We start from the raw sequence: 21,163 nt of genomic DNA on the forward strand, positions 1-21,163 counted from the left end.
AAGTCTTAACATCCTTGTTGTGACTAGGAAAAAGCAGATTAATTGAGTAATTTAGAGGTGGAAAATACCAAAGTTGTATCTGGGATCACACCTTACCTTGCTCTCTGTTAAGGGAACAAGAGAGCAGTAAGACTGCACAGCTATGGTGGTGTATTATTACTGTGGGCCCAGATGGAGCTAGAAGCACCAGCAGCTTGTTTCAAACACGAAGAAAGATTTACAGGAGGTATAGATGGTTTGTGGCCCTGCTGAGTTGCACCAGCCCCACTGGAGCATTGTGTAAGTGCTTCAAGTGATCATGACGGGCACCTCCACAGAAAGGGCCAGACTGATCCCTGAGGTATTGGACATCAGCAGGTCCAGCCCACCGGCAGATGCCCTCCCAAGGGGACAATGACAGTGCAGTGCTACGCAATATGAACCATGTTCAAAAACTATGTGGAGCTTCTCATCTGAGGTCTTTACTACAAACTTTCTTTCTTGTTGGGTATATGCACTCCAAACCTGCTGTGTTGTAGGATATCCTGAGGAAATCTGATCTGGTCTTTTATTTTTTGTGAGGAAAAAGTGACTCCCCAAAGGACATTTTTCCAGAATGACACCAGCCTCTGATGGGAATATGTGCTTGCAGTGTCCTGGGTCAAGGGCAGCTGGAAGGAGGGAGAATCCCTGCTGAGGTTGTACAGCTATGGTCAAGAACTTGTGTACAGAGAGGTTGGAGATCCAAGTGTTCCGTTAGCACCTCTGAATATTCTCCATGCCTGCGATTAATGTGAAAGCAACCTGGGTTGTGGCAATACTGCAAAACACTGCAGCTGTTGTCCCATCTGTGCTGGATTCCTGAAATGTTTAAAAATGAGTAAACCAACCTAAAATTTAGGCAGGTGTATTTTGTTTACCCAGTAAGACTGATGTTGACTGGAGCTGGGGGATAGTGTTGGAAGAGCTTTTGAGCATGTTTTCTTCCAGACTGCTTTGGTCCTCTTCATCATGTTTTGGAAGTCTGATGTAAACGTGGTAGCATTTGGGTTTTGTTTGTTTTTCCAGTAAATTCTGATCGGTCATTGCTATCCTAAATTTATATTTTGAGTGTGACAGAAATGCCAGTGAAGGTAGAAGTTCTGTGTGACCTTAAGCATGTGTGTGTGTATGTGCACGCACATGTTAACATGTATTTCTGCTATTCATAATTTTGAAATACTTTTAACTCTGAATTGCCAGGAAGTGTTTTTCTGATAACTAGAATAATAGCAAAGTCGCTCTAATTGTTATTTCTTCACAAGAATTTTCCCTCTAAATAGTTTGTGTAGTTTTGACCTCTGTGTTGAAGAATTTATTTAGGTGTTGAGCCAAGTTATCTGTTGCTTGCAAAGAAGTCAGTCATATTTTCAGATGGCAGAAAGCAAGGTGATGTGTTATGAAATGAAGAGTTACCTGTTTGTACAAGTATGTTAGCCTGTCTGCTTATATCTTGTATCTAAGACCTGACAGTGATTTTAAATGTTTCAACAGATTGCAGATGGCCAAAGAGAACTGATAGAGTCCTACAGTGTAAAAAAGAGGCACTTTATTGGAAATACAAGCATGGATGCCTGCCTGTCTTTCATTATGGCAAACCATGGGAGAGTAAAACCCAATGATGTTGTATACGATCCATTTGTTGGAACAGGTATTTTTCTTTTTTTCTACTGGCAGGAAAAACTGAGAGATTGTGTTACTGCTTGCACCACACTTTTGCCTTGCACAATGGCTTCTGGTGCTTGACTTACATTTGAGATGATATGAAAAGCAAAATGGTGATTATAAAATGTCTTGTTAACTTGAAAGGGATTTTGAGGGAAGGAGACCAACTTCAGAAGATGTCAGAAGTGTAATATAAACTGTTTATAAATCTTACCTTCACTGTATTATTTTATGTAATGTGACTTAAACATCAGTTCATGTTTGTCATGGACTGCTTAAGATCCAAAGTGACTAAGAACTGAAATTTGGCTAGAGCACTCCCTGCAGCTGCTTTCAGAATGATACAAGAAGCAGCATTTTTGGAGGTGGCTATTTAGAGGCATGCTAAGGGCACTTATGGCTATATAACATGACATAGCAAGACTTTAAGTCATAGCATCCAATAGTGATCAGTTCCTTGTACCGTCATGTCTTGTCTTTAGAGTAATACTGTTCACATCACGTGTTCACCCCCAGTTGAACTTTTCTTAGTTAAGCCAGGAGGGGGAGCTTTTGTTCCACATATTACTGTGTGTGGCATGGAAGTACTTCTTACCTAAGGGAAACTCAGCTGTTTTGTAGGTGAAATAGAAGAGCTACTGTGTCAGCTTGTACCATTTAATCATACAAGAGTATATTGTGTTAAGCTACCTATACTAGTTTCTTCAAAAGCATAACAAAGGCTGTTTCTGACCTGGATTTTGGTAGACTTTGATCAAGAAGACCATGCATGAGATGGATATAATTAAAAATAATTACATTATGGGAGGATGAAGAGTTTTCACTGCAGAGAGGTTAGGGTGAGAGAAGACAACGCTAAAGGGTTGCTAGTCAGACAGATTCTTATCAGCATGTGGCTTCTCTGTACAATAGAAAACAGACCAGGGAAATAATATTTTCAGAAACAAGGCTTCAATGAACTGTATGTTTTTGTCTTATTTTTTTTTTCATGTATGACCTGATTTTTTGTGTGCATAATAATGTCTTATGATATTTCCTCCTCCTCCTTGTGCTTGTGTTCCTTGCAGACGGATAGTACTCTTTGAAAGGCTGAGGAAATTCCTCTACATCATCTCTAAGCAGTTTGTTTCATTTTGGTGTTTATGGTTTTGTGTCTTTTTACAAAAATCTACTAAACCTAAATCACAAAAAAATCTCTCAGAGCATTCATTCTCTTGGTAGTGAAAGTTGGAGAAAAGAAAAAAAGGAAGGGTAGAGGAAGAAAAATCACATAGAAGTGGTGAAGCTATGGAAATTCAAGATAAATGTTAAGTCTTATTTCAGTTCAGAAGTGTAACATATACAAAATTTTCCCCAAATCACCTAATAATTTGAATTGCAATTTTTGTGGTTTTATTTCACTAGACAGCTGTAATATACAGGCTGGAGATTAAAGGTACATAAGGACACTGGAAATGCTGGGTGGCACACTGTTTGTCAGTAAAGTGTATTTATGACTAAACAACTAAACAGTGGCTTTTGCACCTACTTTTGGTGAGTAAAGCCCAGGAATTTCAATAGTCTCTTGAGGTCTGTTAGAGGATTTTCAAGATTGTCAGTGTAACAGTGCCCTGCCACTGGAATTTTGGGGACGTAGCTCAGAATTGAGAGTGATGCACTGGGTTTGAGCTGATGAGTCTGGAAAAGAATTTACGTTCAGGATTTGAGGAGCACTTGGAAGAAACTGCGGTTCAGATTCCTTTATTGGTGCAATTTTAATACCTGGCTTGTTTTTTTTCCTGAAAAGGTGACTAGTACCACATTAGAACGGCCTTGCAAAATGGTGCTTCCTTCTTGGAAACAAATTGGTTTTGCTGGATTAGCCAAATCATAAGTCTTCCACACGACTGCAAGAGTCGACAATTGGAATTTGTCCTTGGAATGAAAAGTGCTTTAGACCAGGCTGGTTTAGGAGACTTGATCCCCCTTTTCTGTAAAGCAGAATTGGAATGGCCAGGATTGGTTTTGAGTTGTAAGATGTAACTTCCATAAACTATTTAGATATTCTTTCCTCAGTGTTGGGCAAAAGGAAGCCTGGAGGTTTCTGAAAAAATAAGTCTTTTACCTGAATACTTCCTCATAGACCATCTGTTCTGGTTATCTCAGTAAGCTTATTGTGTGTACCTTTGGAAGATGTTTGTCCCCACTTTCCCTTTACCAATTTGTGATACTGCATAACTGCAAATGAATTTTTTCTTTGACATACTGGAAGATAGTTGTATGCAGACCCTCATCTGTGCTGAAGAGATGGGGGAAATAGTATACGATAGGAAAGCATGAAGTTCTGTGCCATCATCATTCTGCTAATAGCCATCAGGGGACACAGTAATTCTCTGATTAACTCTTTGTGTGCATCTGTTTGATACAGTAGGTCAAAGGGCTGGCCATATTAGAATATTTAAGTATTCATGCACCTTCTGTGTGAACACAATTGAGCTAGTACCAGCTGAGATTTATTAAAAGCTGTAAGTTCATGTTTTCCTAACTTCTTTTTCTCTGTGATTAAAAACTTTCTTAGATGGGCAAAGTACTTTCTTCTTACTTTTTTTATAGGACTGGGTGGTATGCCATACTTGGGGTCAGGGCTAGCTAAATTTGTGTTGACCCTCTGGAGGTACTGCCCATCTGTTCTGAGGGATTGCAGCCAAGAAGGGAAATGGGTGACTCCTCTGGGGTGAGTAACCTTGTTTTTCCCTGATCCATTTCACAAGAAAAAGCAGAGGAATTTTTTTTTTTCCTTTTCTTTCTCCCTCACCTTCAGTTTTGGTAGAGTTCATTAGCATATGATGCAGGAGTTTTCTAGTGCCCTGAGATGAGATCTTTAACCTGTGCACGCAGGGCATGTTAGGGATTTGTTGGTGCTGAGTGGGTGGCACAGGGCAGTGCAGCCTCCTGAGATGCTCCTCTCTGTGCTGCCAGTGAATGGAGAGCTGGTGTCACCCACACAGCCAACTTGCGTATTGTTCCCTGTGCTGGTCAACTCTTCATCCTGCAGCAATTGTCCCCTTTATTTTAGCAGGACTGTTTGTATCCGTAAGCAGTTGACATCAGTAGTGTGGGGTTCACAGCCTTGTTCTCAGTCGCTGTTCTGTTTTAAACCATTCTCTTAGCTACATACCTCCTTACTAACAACTCAGTAACACAGCCTTTGGTAATCTTCTGCCGTCGGTCCTCTTTTTCATTTGAAAGATGTTAAAGAGATAATGTCATTTGCTCTCTTCTGTGGGGTATTTGACCATTGCCCACTTTCAAAGGGAAATCACACATGCCTTTTTGGTAGAGTTGTGGTTGTTTTTTTTTTTTTAATTAGGAAAGCAGATCACAACAGTAGTGATTAAAAAAAATTCGTTTTATTGCAGGATTAGCATGCTAATAAATGTACTGACAAAACAGGCAGCATACAGAAAAAAATGCATCTGTATATAGGTTTCACACTACAAAACAATTACAGAAACTTTTTTATATTGCTGTTTACACTGAAGATACTTATAATTACAAGGTTCTTGACCATTACTTCTTACTCAGAGAATGGCCACATTATACAACAAGATTGATTTTAGACACGGTTAAGGAGACTGAGAACAGACATGGTAGAATTGTTATTTGTTTGGTGGTGATGTTTTCAAATTGTTTGCCAACAATTTGAAATTCTGCTGCTTGCAAAGTAGAATTAAAAGTTTTGGTTCATAAAATGATTAAAGGATCTTATTATCTTGAAATACAGAAAACCATAAACAAACTCCTAAGAACAGTCTCCAGAAACAAGGAGTGACTTAGGGCATAGCAAGATAGGGAAGATCAGGTATAGCAGCAAGGGATTTAATGTTGTTATCTCTGATTATAGTTGTGTAGTGATTCTAACTGGTTGGTAGTTTTAATTTTTTTTTTCTTTCTTTCTTTTTTTCTTCTTGGGTCTAGCTTTGAGTCTAGTGTGCTACTGGTGTAAACTCCTGAAGTTCCTGAGCAAAAAATCCTAACACAGATAACATTTATGACAGCAATTTATGCTTTTTTCCTTTTCTTCCCTTTATAGGTGGCCTTCTAATCTCCTCGGCACACTTTGGAGCATATGTGTGTGGTACTGATATAGATTACAACACAATCCATGGATTAGGTATGTTATGTTTTTCTAAGCCACTGAAATCTAACTCTCTGGAATTTAAGACTACCCATGGTAATGGGGGATACTTGGAGGATTTTAAAGCAATATTAATCTTCACAGGATTTGGTCATGCTTGGTTTTATTGACCAATTTACACATATCCTAGCTAAGCTGTTATCTTATTTTTTAAGTAGGAAATATTTATTAAAGGAATAATGAAAACCAAAAGAAAGTTCAAAATAATAATTATAACAGCTGTATGCTTTCTTAGCCTGTGATGTTGAAGCTTCTTGTAACCTAACCCAGGAAACCTAATCCCATTCTTTCTTCTCTGAAAAACTGCAGTGCAAATTATATCTGATTTACTGGACAGGATTATGACTGAGGGATAGTGAGAACATCTTACAAATGAACGTTTTTATAAATGTGTTCTGTGACACCCTATGCAGGTGGTGCAGCAGAACTTTTCTCATGTATTTTCATATTTCATGCTACTTGTGAAGTTTATTGCAAATACTTGTGAAGTGAGTAGAATAAGGCAGGATATAAACTCTAGTTTTGTATATGACATTTAATTATTTTCCTTTAAAATAAGTGATAGAGTATATGAAAGCTTTTCCTATAAAACAGTTTGTTGTTGAGTGTGCTTTTTTTTTTTCCGTCCCATGCCCCCGACTCCCAACCCAGGCAAGGCAAGCAGAAAAAACCAGAAATGGAGAGGGCCAGATGAAAACATCAGAGCTAATCTCCGACAGTATGGTTTAGAGAAATACTACCTTGATGCACTAGTTTCTGATTCTTCAAGACCAATATGGCGAAAAGGGATGCTGTTTGATGCAATCATTACAGATCGTAAGTTTGTTAATGCTTTTTGTTGCCTAATAACAATGACTAAAAGATTATTGCTTGTGTCTATGTACATTGATTTAATGTCTTGAGTTCTCAGATCAGCCGTTTACATATTACAAAAGATGACCATTGAGAGCAGCACTGTGGAAATTGGATCTGTATTTGACATCTCTGCATTTCTTTTAAGGATAGTTATAAATGTGTAAAAAAGATGATGATAATCCTTTCTTCCATGGAGAGACTATTATGTTTGCCAGTAGAAATCAATATAGCTGAAAATCATCCTTTGAAGAAGTCTCATTCAGTAAAGGCATGACTTTATTGATGCACAGAGACTTCTCATCAGAATGGTTCGTGCTGCTGTTAGGACTTCATCTGCAGCACACTGGAGTCTGCCATGCAGCTCTGATGGACTTCTGGGGACTTCTGTTAAGTGCTTACTGGAATGCTTCCAAAGAGAAATTTTAAATGCGTTTCTGATACACTTAACTACTAGAAGTACTAGTGGTTTAAAAGGATCTTCTGCTTTTTTTTAGAAACCTATGTGTTTAACACCATTTGTCGTGCCCGAGAGGGAGTAGAGGCTAAGGGAATAAATAAAAAGACCTTGATACAGCAATTTTTGATCTGTAGTGCTGGCTCTTACGATGACACATTCATATTAATTAGGAACAGGGAGTGTGACTTTCGTTTGTGGGTTGCCTGCTAATTTTTATTTGTCCTGTTTGTCAGTAAGACAGCATATACTAATAATATGACTTGTGACAATTTCCAAACTCTGTTCTGACTTACACGTTTTCAAAATGGTGATATCGGTGCTTCCATAAGGCTGAAACAAGTCTCCAAAAACAAATGTATTGAATGTGAAATAAGTAATTATGCTGTTAGAAACGTGCAAGAATGTATGAGGAAAAGCCATCTCTGGCTCTTCCTATCTGTCTATGTGAGAATTAACATTTGTGTAATGTGTTGGCAAGAAATTCCGATATATACAATTCAGTTTTGAAAAAGGTTTGCTAAGTGCTATAGGGGAGATGTTTGTCTGTCAAACAAAAGAGGGTGGGATTATTTGTCACATGTTGGAAGTGTAAGGAGTATCTTTTAATGAACAAACCAGAAAAGCATTGTCCTTTGTAGTGTAGCAAACATCTAGACCACTAGAAGCCTCTTACAGCTGAAGGGCTTTCTTTGAAACAGTTTTAAAGTAACCTTTTGGAGCAAGAAGTTTTTAACAGATCCTAAAGAAATTACCCTTAACAACTTTTACTCTGTAAAATTTTTTTTTAACCTTTGTATAAGCCACTGTTTGTGCACTGTTGTGTATGCATAATATAATTGTATGTTATTTGGCCAAAGGATGAGGTTCTCATCTCTACATTATGCATTTGCTTTGTATAGCACCATATGGTATCAGAGAAGCTACTCGCAGAACAGGTTCACAAAAGGAAACGGTTAAGTCAGCTGAAAGAAGGTAGGTAAGCTGTCTCGTCTGTTGTAGAATATAAATGTCTCAATGGAATCCCAGTCACAGTTTTAGAATCTTTATTATTTCTTGGTTGGCTATCAGCAGTTTAAAAAAATGATAGTAATAATAATTAAAGAAGAAAAGCCCTTTTTGTTCTGTTTGCAAAACACTTCCTGAAATCCTCTTGGTTTTGTTCTCCCTGCTTATCATTTGCATGTGTTCAGATTTCAAATCCTATCTGTCTCTGTGAACCATTACCTTGTGTTTCCTGTTCTCAGAAAGTTCTCTTGAGTTCCTGCAAGCTTCAAAATCAGTCTAGAATGGAACACCTCTATTTTACCTTAGCCACCTCTCTTGGATTTCCACTGCACCTTTCTCTTCAGAGATAACACATGGCTTTTCCACTGCCCAGCCTTCCTCGTCTCCTGCCTTTCACTCTAAGTTGCCCTTAAGAAAGATGCTGTGCAAAATAACTATTCTCAACATACTTGTGATTCTTTGACTTTCACAAGTACTGAAGATGATAGTCTGAAGAGCCAGTGGGAGAATTTGGGAAGTCATATTCTTGGATTGTCCTAGGCAGTTTTGCAAATCTAAGATAGTGCTATTTTGTGGTTTAGGGGTGTGGGTGTGTTAATTGTTCTTTTTTTTTTTTTTTAAATTAAAAATGCAGGTTTAACCTATGCTTTTATGTTTACACTTGCACATTTTTTGTTTAGCACAGAAAATCACATCTTCGTTTCATCCAGTTATCATCTCAGTGACATCTTTTTTGACCTGTTGAAGTTCGCAGCAGAGTATCTGGTGATGGGAGGAAGATTAGTTTACTGGCTGCCGATATACAGGCCTGAGTATGTATTGTTGATTTCTGGTATGTAGTGTGTCAGAATGGGTGCTACGTTCTCACTGTGCTTTCTTTTGGAGCATAGTACAGCTGGAACTTCCATAGTACTAGCACTTAAGAGTAATGCTCAGACTTCATATTTTGAAACTTCATATGAGGGAAGGCAGATTTTGAAATAAGGTTTTTGGATGGAGGTAATTCCTGACTATTACCAAAAAGAAAAAAGCCTTCATATGTCCAGTAGGTTGAGGTTTAGTCTTAGAAGATTAAAGGCGCAGATAGAGTTCTAAGATAGTGGGAGCAAGGCTCTTATTAATATGTGTTTCTGGAGTAGTTGATAGAGGTGCATGACAGGGTCCTGTAAGAGAACATTCTTGGCTCTTTGGGATTTGGCACTATTAATTTAGCTTTCTTCTGAGAAATCAAAAGTCAAATGACCAAGAGATGGCAGTGAGAGGCAGAAAGTGTAGGGAAGCAGCCCTGAGGACGAGAGAGGCCAGCAGAGACTGCAGGATGCTGTCTGCTCAGTAGTGCTACCTGGGGTTAGAACTGTGTTTAAAAGGAAAGACATCTGTTTGCTTACCTCAGCAAACAGATCAGCACCTTAGCAAATCAGCATCTCTTACATAAGGTTTTGAAGGATTTTTGTTTGTCTGTTTCTTTTTCAAAACTGTTTCCCAGTCCAGTGGGGAGTTGATGTACAGTAGCTGTTTCTAAGTATCTTCCAGATGTAGATGTGCTCTGAAGGTAGCTTCTACAATGTCACATGTTTCTATGTACAGGCAAAGTATACTGATACATAAGTGGTTATTGTCCCTGGTTTCACCATGAAAATGGTTTGTGGCAGTCCTACATATATTTACTAAGTGCTGTTTTGATAGTCAAAAGGAGCCATTTCTGTTACATGCTTCTGTAACAGAAGAGTGCATTAGTAGCTTGCTTTTCTTGTTAATGCTAGTGTGTTTTTTTTTTCTTAGGCTTTTTTTCTTGTAAGACTGTTCACAAACAAAACAATGAATGCCATTAACAGTATTATAGCTAATTGTTCAAAACGTCTGTCTGTACATACAGAACCCTGACAGACCGTATGTAGTTGTGAATTCTTAGATTTCCATGTCAATAAACTCTGTTTGGAATTACTGAGTTTATTCTGCTTGTCAAGGCACCAGAGCTTTTTGTCTGCTCATTGAACATTGGTAAGAGCACACTTCATCAGTACAGCAGTATAAAGTGTTTGACTTTAGATAACTGAGCTGCAGTCTGGTTCTACTTCAGTTGCTTTTTGGGAAGGTCAGCACTCTCCAGCACTCTAGTTGGGTTGCCTCTTAAAAAGTGAATTTGTACATACTACTATGAATTGTAATAGAGTCACTATATTAGCACAGAATATTCTGATAGTCACTTTATTTTCAACTTACTGATGAACACAGGAACAAACATTAAAGCAAGTATGTGTAAAGCAGATAAGAGACTGTCTACTAATACATTGTGTTACCAAATATCCCTTAGCAACACCTGCCATCAGGGTCATGTGTTATTTGAGATCCCTGTGTATTACCTTAAATTAAAACTAACTGGATTAAAATGAATGTCTGTTATAACCACTGCTACTATATTTCTTACTAGATAATGTTCTGAGTTTTACCTGAAAGAATGTGGAAATATATGCATTAATGCTAACAGACAAGGCTTTTTAACAAAGTGATAATGATCTCTCCCTCTGCAAGATAGCATCTCACTCCAAAGTTTACTCTTTCAATCTGACATTGAAATCATTGTTGAGTCTGAATTCTTTTAATTCCTTTGCAGTCAGCCTTTTATATGGTTATGAAGAGAAACTTTTAAGATGTTGTGGCAAAGTGCCTACCTTTGTAAGAGAAAGAGGCAGTTTGGTGATACTAGATGCATCAGAAGTCTTGTGTAATAGAAAAAAAAATTGAGAATTAATTTGATTATCCTTTATCAAAAGCATGTTCTGACTTCACCTGGCAGAAGTAGTGGCTTGATTCCACAGATGAGAAGTGACTGAAAGGTGGTTTTGCGATCTGGAAGTCTTGGAACAATGCAAAGAGGCAGTACTGTTTGGGGTTTTTTTTCCAATTTAGAAGTCCGTATTTGATGTTGTCTTACTTGTTTAACAGTTCACTATTATCTTTAAGAAATGTCAAGATTTCTATCAGCACCTAGATGGATCCTATACTGAGTTGTGTACATTTGACTTCTCATTCTCCCAGAACAATACATTTATTTTGTAAAGTGCATTCAGAAATTTCACTTTTTACAGGAAAAATGCAAAGCTTCTCCTTTGTATCTTTTAAGTTCAAGTGATAAGTGTGAAAGTTGTTTAATTCTGTTTTTAATGTCTGACTTCTTTTGACCCCCAAGCATTGGGGAATCATAAGAGCAAGCATTTAATGTGAAATCTGACAATACTGTATACCATCTTCTGTATTATGTTGTAGTAACTATTACAGGAAAGCTTATTAGAAAAACTAAGACTAAATGACTGAGCTATATTTCAGTAGACAGGAAGAATGTCTGATCTCATATTTGTCTTTTTAGCTAGGTCAGTACTTCTTGCTCCTTTAGTCCCATGCAAAGCTCTTAAATCCTTAGATCCTTCTTTCAGCATTTGGAGAAATAGAAGGATTGAAAGCAATCTAGAGAAAACTGAGTCTATAGAAAATGTCATGCTTATGAGATGGGGGCATTTAAAACACTAATTGCTTGCTTCTGTAGACAGAATTTAATTGCAAGTCACTGTTGCTACCATCTGATGTTAAAAGATAATGGATTTTTTTTCTTCCCTTTAGAAAAAGTAATTACAGTGTGATAAATTTGCAACACAAAATTCTGAAGTCCAGGAATGTCACTGTCTAATAAGAGCTGGTTTAATATGATACAATATGAAATTTGAGTGTAGTGGTCTCCTTTTAGGGAGCTGGGCTTAAGTCTCTTGTTCCTACAACTTTTATATATGGTGAGTATGGAATACATTTTTAAAATCACAGCTCTGATTGGATAAACTTTTACTCCTGATTGGCTGAGATATTTTGTACTTGAAATTATATAGGCAGGCTTATTATACATACATTAACATCATTTAAATATGTGTAGAAAAAGTCTGTGTGTGGGTCTCTTTACTGTGATGTTTTAATTTATTCTACACATTTTATGTCACAAGATGATTGGAATATATGATGTAAAATCTCTGGAGCACCAACACCTAAATTTCTTTAATTGAATGAAAGTGCATATCAACTTTCTAGTGTAAGCCATTTTGTGAAGAATCTGTGTGAATTTTGTTTCAGATGCACGTCTTCCAATTCATGAGCTTACAGCTCTATGAATGTTTATTCCTTCCAGATATACAGAGGAGATCATTCCCCGCCACCCGTGCCTGGAACTTATTAGCAACTGTGAACAGATGCTTTCCAGCCACACATCAAGGCGCCTGATAACCATGGAAAAGGTGAAAGAATTCAAGGTAAGCTTGAATTCTTGATTATATTGTGTAAAATAGTAGCCATTGCATTCATGAAAAGTTTGTGCTATTCAGCATTTGATCCTTATTTCTATCACACTTGAGTTTTTTTATGATGAGAGTTAGAGCTTTTGTAAAATTGCTACGTTTCTTTAAAATACATTGGGTAGTGATTTAAGGGATCACTCTGGTTTTGGTCTTTTCCCTTTTGTCTCAGTTTTTTATAAACTTTTCATGCTGAGCAAGCCCCTTAATAGTCTGAAAGAGGTCTTTGAACTTAAGGTTACTTGTGAAAGTTTCATTATGCATTTCTTGGAAAACCGAACTGTGTGAATCCCATCTGCAGAGTTGCCTAGATGCCTAACTTCCAATTGATTCCAAAGTGTAATTTGATGCCCAAGTAAATACTGAATGTCTTTGTCGGTCTTGCACTACACGTAAACTGTAGTCAGGTCTGCTACTTCATTTTTAGAGTGGTACTTTATAGCTTTTGAAATAATATTGTAGCTGTGACCTAAGTACAGTGAAGTACATTGGCTGTTTTTTTGGTTTGGGACATGCTAAGTGCCTCTCCTGAGGCATTTAGACCAGAGAATAATGCATTGAGGTCTCCTTTCTCTTCTTGCTGCTTCTGTTAACGGTGTTAATATTAACTAGTATTCTGCTAATACTGTTAGATGCTAAACGAAGGTGAAACAAATTCTTAATGATAACACACGCAAAGGGTGAGCAAGTGTTTTTAGTATATTCCTTATCAGTTGGAAGAGCTATTTTAAATGATAGGAGGTACAGTCAGACTTCAGTGTCTGCATGGTACTTGCACCAATAACACAGCAGGGTTTCAGTACTGCTAATGATGACTGAGATTCTCAGGCAACACTGGAATTTTTTTAAAACACTGTATGTGGTGTTCAGAGCCAGAGCTGCCAGCTTCACCAGCAGCAAGCGAGGAGGGTAAATTATGAAAGTTTTTGACGTGCATGTCTCGGGGTGTTCACGGAGATTTTCTGCAGGAGTTTTATTACTGCCAGTGGTGTAGGATAACATGATCTAATTTAAACAATATATCTACCCTTCTGCAAATAGACTTTCATCATTTGTTATTCTTGTTTTGTGCATCACCTGTTCTTTAGCACATGCTTTGACAGGTTCATGTCTGGAAATGCTTAGCTCTGAGCACCTGAGTCTAGTTGGCAGGCTTACTGCTTAGATAAAACTGTGCGGGTGCTTACACTCAGGACTCCAGATGTCTTTTAGATAATTTAAAGATACCAGAACCCATGTAATATTTCTGATCATGCAAAACTTGTCCAAATAACAAAATACATATTGACTCCTTTAGCTAATGCCTGCTTGGTTTAGGGTCTTCTTGTTTTGTCTCTAACTATTGAAGATTTCTCCACCCCAGTGTTGCTTCCCTGGGACATGTTTTTTCCTGTCTTAATACCCTGAAAAACCTTTGAATTGGATATATCTGACTCACCAGATATGATCATAAGATTCAATAGTTGGAGCTTTGGCCGTTTTTCTTTTCCCAAATGAAAGAGTGAATTTTTATGAATATACAAGCATTTGTGTTTCCAGACAGTTCCTGTCTTCTTTACTAAACTGGTTTGTAGCAGGCACTCACAAATGCCTTTTAATTCAGCTCAGTGTAGTACTTGCGAGTGGCTAAGAAGTTTTACAAATCAGGTAGCATCTTTATGCAGTCCTTCAGTTTCCCCAGTGTTTGCCACCAGTAATGAATTGCAGATTTCACAGCAAATTCGATTTCACTATTAATACTCTAAACACGTAACTGGAGATGAATTCAATCAGTTGCTGAATGTGAAACTGGTGGGGCAGTTTGATTGTGCTTGTAATATAAAGGAGACCAAAGTGAATGTAAAAAGTGAATAGGTCTAGTTGAAATATTGATCTACTATAATTAATCATAAGCATGAAGATCATAAATGTTGGATTAAAAAACACACAAAAGGTGGTATATAACTCACTGTCTTGTAAGCATTCATTCTGTACTATTTAAGTTTATGATTAAATCATGCCAACTGGAAAAGATTTCTTACTGAACACAGTGTTGGTATGAATAGACTGTTCCAGCATGTTCACAATACAAGTAGAAGAGTTGTTGGGTTTTTAACATTTAAGGCTTTTTTAGGACAGCCATGGTGGCCATTAGTAACTCCCCTCCTCCCCAGTCTTAATTTATAATGGTAATAATAAGTGAATGAAGGCAGTTGCTGCAGAGAGCAGATAGCAGTAGCCAGCTAGCGACTTCTAGTCTTCTGAAACTGTCAATGCAGAAGAATTAGAGAGGTGAAGAACCGGAGTGTGGAACAGGAGAGGAACAAAACAGAAGTGATACGAGGTGAGAGCTTACTAGCCTGATGTGTTACTTTTTTCTATGGACATTAGTGTTCTTTCTGTTATTAAATGGATATGGATCTCCCCAGTATCTCCCTAAACCAAAATAAACTTTCTAATTGATATTATAGTGAGTAGGACTGTGTGTGAGTCTAACCTCATTGAACTGTGAAGGAAGAGGATTTTTTTAAGCAGTAAAAACACGAGTTCAGCTTCTCCAAAGAATGTAGGCATTCATATGAAAGAACTGAAATACAATGGTAGTGGAAGAATGAGAAGCTGTTGGCCGAGTAGATTCATGTTGTAATGTCTGTCGACTGTGATCTAGTAGGAGCCCAGTCTTCTGCTTTAGGTCAGAGGAGGTTTGAACTAATTCTTCCAGTCTGAATCAAGTGAACTGAAAATGTACCTTCCATTGTGCCAGTTTATTTTTCAAAAGCCTTTAAAAATATAGTTATGTAAGGCTGAAAGGTCTCAATCTGTGCCGCCTAGATCTGAATTGTCGTCATTATTTCTTATTTAAATGTCAAATAACTGGTAAGTGGTTCAGTAAGAAATAAATCAGTAGGAAAATTGGAGTATAAAAACTTACAGCATTATTACCACAAGGGTTCTTGGGAATGTCTATCTGGTGATCAACTGTTTTCAGAGGGGTGGACTTAATAACAGTGTTTAACTGTAGGGTCGTTTGGTGTTCCCTTTCTTTACAACAGTACCTCTAGCTTTCTGTTTTCTGAGACTTGTTGATTTCCCCAGTCCGAATTATTTCAGCTATTGCTGAATTACCTGTTTCATTCCTCTGCTGGCCATCTTACAGAAATATATGGTATCTACTTGGCTGGTCAATGCTACCTAGTTTTGAAGTTTTTAATCAGGACTTCTTAAAAACAATATTGGAGGGGAGATCTGTATTTGACAAGGGTTAAGAGAGACACCTAGAAATTATGTAGCAAGATGAAACAGAAAACTGAAGGATGAACTCTGAACATATGGCTGTCCATGAGAAGACTCCGTAGCATTGGGCATACAAATCCACCACACTGAATGGGTCTAGCATTTCCATGTGTCACAGCTCCTCCAGAGTGATTACTGGTGTAGATTTTTTCTTACTGAATTTCACGGTGTCTGTTACTGGATATGACCCTGTTGTCCCTGATTTGGAAACTGCTCTGTGTTGTTTATAGCTGTATAACATTAGTACAAGTGGTTTCTATAGCTACTGTCCAGCACCAGATGTAGAGTGGTAGGAAGCTGTGATAAGGCTAGGAAGATTTTTTAAAACAAAAAACTGGATGTGGGTAATTACCCTGGGGCTGAACTGAGGCATGCTAGATTCATAAAAACTTTTAGAATATCACCTAATATTCACCAAGTTTTAAAGAAAAACAGAGCTTTCTTGTTATCTTTAACTTTCCTCCTCTTTCTTCTACCTCTTTATTTATTGGAGATCTGTAACACCTTTTTTAGTGTTGTCTTTAGAACAAATAAGTATTGAGTTGAAAACTCAAATTAGCTAAAAGCAGTTTGGTAGCATGCACTTTGACAAGAGCTTTGCTGGTTTTCAGTTGCCATGGGAAGTCATTTTAGAATGTTTCAGAGTAAAAGTTTTATGTGATGACTGTTGTTCGCAGCTAGTCTGCTGTTTTGAGAACTTATATTATTCAGTGAGAGAACCAAGGATGATGATAAAGAATGACCAGAGACTAATGAACATCTTCAGTTCTGACTTTTACAAATAAAGGAGGAAGTCTTTGTCTCGGTAGTGCTGGCAGACTGGGGAAACAGCTGACTGAGTGCCAAGTAGGCTGATCCATGCTGATCAGTCTTGGAAATTCTTACTTGGGAAGTCTCACTGTTCTGTGTTGAATAACCAATTGCAAACTTTATGCCTTGAAAACTATGTACAGTTGTTTCAAAGGAAGTAAGTGAAAAAAGCTAGTCATTCCTAGATGCAGATGTATATTGCAAGCAGTACTCCTTATTCCTCTTCCAGTGTGTCATGTTAAGAGAAGGAAAGAGAGTCTCTCCCTTAAGACACTGTGCTTCAGCTCCATTCCCTGAATTTAAACCTTTTGCTTTAAAAAACAAGAGAAAGGCAAAACCATCCATATTAACTGCACCGGACAGTTAATGCACTTCAGGGAGAGTTGACACTGCCTGCTTCCATAAGAAACCTTCTCTTACTTCAAAACATTTCTATCAGATATTTAGAGTACATATTCTACCAATTTATGCTACTCAAGATAGTGCTTAACTGAGGATGCTTGACTGGCTTCCTTACTGAAATGAGCTGGTGCCTGATGCCCAGGCAAATTCTAAATAGTCACAGCAAATTGTTTCATGAAGATTATTTGTGACAGGTTTTTATCTCAGTAGAGTTAAATGCAGCCTCTCTCTAGTGTTCAGTTTGTACCCATTCAGCTCCCTGTGTAAATATAAAATACCATAAGTTAGAATTTGTTCAGAAATTATTAGTCTTTGACATGTGAGAATTCCTTTTACTTTGTTCAGTTCTCATGCTGCCCACAGAACTGTTTTGACTAGTAAATGTCAACAGTGAGTGGCATCTCCAGGTAGTACAGGATTTCTTATTTTCTCTTCCCTTTTTTAAGAAGCAATTACCAATCTGTTATTTTTCTTTAAAGCAGTTGCCATCTTTATTGGGCAGTCATGTCTGTTCAGGGGAGAGGTACGGAATGGAAGCTCTTAAACTGGAATTATTGTGATGTGGGTCAGGAGTTTCCTTTATAGGCTCTCCCAGACTGCAGATCTCCTCTCATCTAGTAAGCAGTGATTTGCATAGCTTCTGATGAGGCCTGGATTTACAAAAAACATTCTGCTGTGGAGTGACACACCAAACCTTTTTCATGAGTTTAACTTGAAGTTTGTTCTTACGTATCATATCCTCTCTTTGCCCTAACCATCTTGGGAGTAGAAGGAGGTAGTTCCTTTCTTCCTTCCTCACTTCACTCTGAATTAGCATTTTGTTACTTAAGGAGTCAAGATGAATGGTGTACGGATGTGTGACCGCTTCGAGGTTGTGGGGATTAATTTTTTATGTTAAAATAGTGTTGACCCATGTATCATTATCCTTACGGGTCGAATAGCCCACTCATTTATCAAAATAAGCAAATTATGTAGAATTATCATTAAAACACATCCCAAAGGTATAAAAATGTATGATATGGGTAGGTCAAAGAAGTATTTCTGACCTGCAAATTCAGAATAAATACTTTTCCTCAGAATAGTAGTCTGTATGAGACCTGGAGAAATAGGTATAGGCTGGCTGTGAGAGCAGCATCTCTTAATTCTTTCTTGTTTCCTGTCTGCCTATGGTATTTTTTTTCCATGGACATGTTAAAAACCCGTTAGCCTGAGAATGGTCTTAAGAGATGGCAGTGTGTCACAGGTGACCAAAAGACAATAAATAGTAATGCATCTACAGTGGATTAACTGAGGTCATTTTCTCCTGCCATTTTCTAACAGTGCAGTATTTAAATAGAACTAATCTGCTGCTACTGGTGTACATGCTTTACATGTTAGATATCCACATGGCACTTAACATTTAACAAGTTAATTTAAGCCAGTGGCATGCTACTGGTAACTGCTAGGATAGCAGATGAGAACTACTTCATAGGAGTATCTCATTGTGTCCAGAAGAGGGCACTTGTATATGCCCGCAAACATCTTGCTGTGTTGAAAAACCTTTTGTCTCACTCCATTAGAATTCATATTAGAATTTCCAGAACAAGACGAGGTGTTGATCTTGCTAGGTGAAAGCCTGGAAAGGCTACAAAATAGCTGAAGGGGGAGATTGTTCACTAGGATTCAGTTCATCCTTGCATTTTAATACTTTTGTAGTGTGAAAATATTGATTTAAATCTATTTCCATGTTCCTACTATCCTACTTATGCTAAAGCATTCCACAGTAACCTTAATTTCAAATATGAACAAATAACTCTGAACTGTAAACTTAAGTAATGAACCAATCTGTATGTTGCCACATTGCTTAAAAGAAATTATAACAATGAGGATTTGAGGAGAAACATTTAGTGGAACAGAGGTTGAGTTCTGTCATATGCTTGTTCTTATTTTCTCTTTGCACAGTTCAGTTGTTCTACTTGAGTCTGCTTATCTCAGTTCCGTCTTGCTACTGAGCATAATAAACTGACATCAACCATCAGTGTAAAACTGGTTTTTTTAAAAGTTGCCATCAGTTTTCTTCAGCACTCAGATTAGTTTGATGTGTTGTTGTTTATCTTACAGTATTGATAACACTAGTTGACAAGTATCTTAATTGTATAAAGCCACAGCGTACACAAGGAACTAAACCTTTGTATAGATAATGGACCAACTTTCTAAACTATGTTCTTCGCTGATGTCAAATAGGTACTAAGTGTAGGGATTTACTGTGTCAACTTTAACTTTCAGAAGTATGTGAATACTGCATGAGAAAAATCCTCTGTGCTTCAGTAACTGTAGGAACTCATTTTAGTCATTTGTGTTCCCCTTCTATTTGTATCTGCGTTCCACAAACGTCCGAGTAATTGAATTCTCCAGATGGTATTTTTTCTGGAAACTAAGCTTTATATTTTCCTTTATAAATAAAGTCTGTGTGGTGTAGTACCTGTGCTCTCATTCATTCATGCAAGGGTTGGATTCTGGTGATGTTAGCTGTGATATTCCAGTGATGCAACGCTGTTAAAAACTTCAGATGTCTGGTACTGACAACTTGCATCATTTTGCTGTACAGAGTAGAATAATGAAAATTTGAATGAGTACATAAGAAACCCAACAACCCAAACAACAAAACCACCAACAAAAAATCCTTGTCTGCATACATCTTGTATTTGATCAATGTCAAATCCATTGCATATGGATTTTCATTTCTGTTAAATGTTAAGACTTTGCAGTAGGATGTATATGTTCTTGTTAATTCTAATGGAAACCTTAGCATTCTAATTTTGAAATTCTTTAATCTAGTGACTTAACTGTTTACAATTAAATTGTAAAAAAACCCAACAACTTTACTCTTGCTTGTAATTGTTTGAAAAAGTCTGGTGGAAAACCAATGGCAATACATGCTGAACATACCACTGTACAATCTAATGCTTGCATTTTGATACCATGCAGGATCAAGATCAGAATTCTCACTTGTTGGATGGTCAATACATGCCATACAGGGGACACAATTCTTTTCGTGAGAAGTATTTCAGTGGTGTGACAAAGAGGATTGCGAAGGAAGAAAAAGACAATCAGAAGTAAGATATAATATAAACAGATTAAAAAATGAGGAAAGAATGAAGATTGTGTTTCTTTGTAAGGACATCTGGATATGAACATTCATTTGGATGCTTCAGAAAAATAAATACTGCTTTTAATTTTAAAACAAGATGAAACCCACAACACAGGTTGAGAGCAGTTCTTTTTAATTAGCTTTGTTTATAGCAGATTTTATTGTACAAGTTTTTTGAGTCTTATTTAATTTATATTTGTACTTTCAAGTACTAATGATGATTGACTAAAACTATTATTATTGTTCTTTCACCATTAATGTTTACAAAAAAAGTAGTAGTATTATTTGGCTTCTTAAACTGTGAACATCTGGCTGTTTTAGAAACACGTGGTGGTGATCAAGGATTGCTTATTAAGAAGATCATTTTCATTTGTTTTGTTTTTTGTAAATGGTATACAATAAAACAAAAGATTGTTGTGAGTTCTTTTTAATTGTTGCATGCAATAACTGCTTGTTTGAATTCCAGTTGATCTGCCTGAGACCAGAAGTGTTTAAAACAAACAAAAAACACAAAGCAACAATGGCACGCGTGCACACCCTGCACCCCTCCCCGCCCCCCTTCCCCCCAAAAAGCCTCTGTGACACGAGAAACTCTGAAACTCTGGAGAGCTTATTAAACCCTGTGAAACCTGTGCACATCTGAAGCTCATCTGTACCTTGGATTTGCTTTTGCATTCCTAAACCTTGACTCTTGGTCAAGCCAACTGTCTGAAATTTTTTGTTCAGAAACTGATAGTTAAAGCAGTAACAACAGCATCAAATCAGTAATGGTTCCCCAATGGTATTAAGCCTGATCGAATCTTTGAAATTGAAGCTGTATTTGTTAAAGGGCAAACTTTGCTGAATCCACACCATGTCCATCATGAAAATATCTCATTTGAAAACCACTAAGCCCATTAATTCAGGATGTTAATGGCCCTTCTCATTTAGGTGATCAGGTATGTTCAAGTACTTCTCCGCAGGGCGTTGGTGAATGTATGTACATGCTCCAGCCAGAGGGAGGAAGCTGAGCTTCTCAACTTGCTGCAAGTCACTGA

General features: G+C 37.4%; 1 protein-coding gene across 5 annotated transcripts in view; it reads left to right on the forward strand.

The window, feature by feature from the left end:
- Positions 1-20,550, forward strand: part of TRMT11 (tRNA methyltransferase 11) — a 30,377-nt gene extending 9,827 nt beyond the window's left edge. For 4 of the 5 annotated variants that reach the window (XM_074896263.1, XM_074896265.1, XM_074896266.1 and 1 more), the window contains 7 exons: positions 1,513-1,669; positions 5,756-5,836; positions 6,512-6,676; positions 8,072-8,144; positions 8,858-8,989; positions 12,349-12,469; positions 19,964-20,550. In XM_074896263.1, the coding sequence (XP_074752364.1) occupies positions 1,513-1,669; positions 5,756-5,836; positions 6,512-6,676; positions 8,072-8,144; positions 8,858-8,989; positions 12,349-12,469; positions 19,964-20,095 (861 nt within the window). In that variant the 3' untranslated portion in view covers positions 20,096-20,550. Of the gene's footprint in view, positions 1-354; positions 358-1,512; positions 1,670-5,755; positions 5,837-6,511; positions 6,677-8,071; positions 8,145-8,857; positions 8,990-12,348; positions 12,470-19,963 lie in introns of all 5 variants that reach the window. The other variant, XM_074896264.1, reaches the window with a different exon arrangement.
- Positions 20,551-21,163: the final 613 nt, after the last annotated feature.

This window comes from Athene noctua, chromosome 1, assembly GCF_965140245.1.
Source record: "Athene noctua chromosome 1, bAthNoc1.hap1.1, whole genome shotgun sequence".
Classification (NCBI taxonomy): Eukaryota; Metazoa; Chordata; class Aves; order Strigiformes; family Strigidae; genus Athene; species Athene noctua.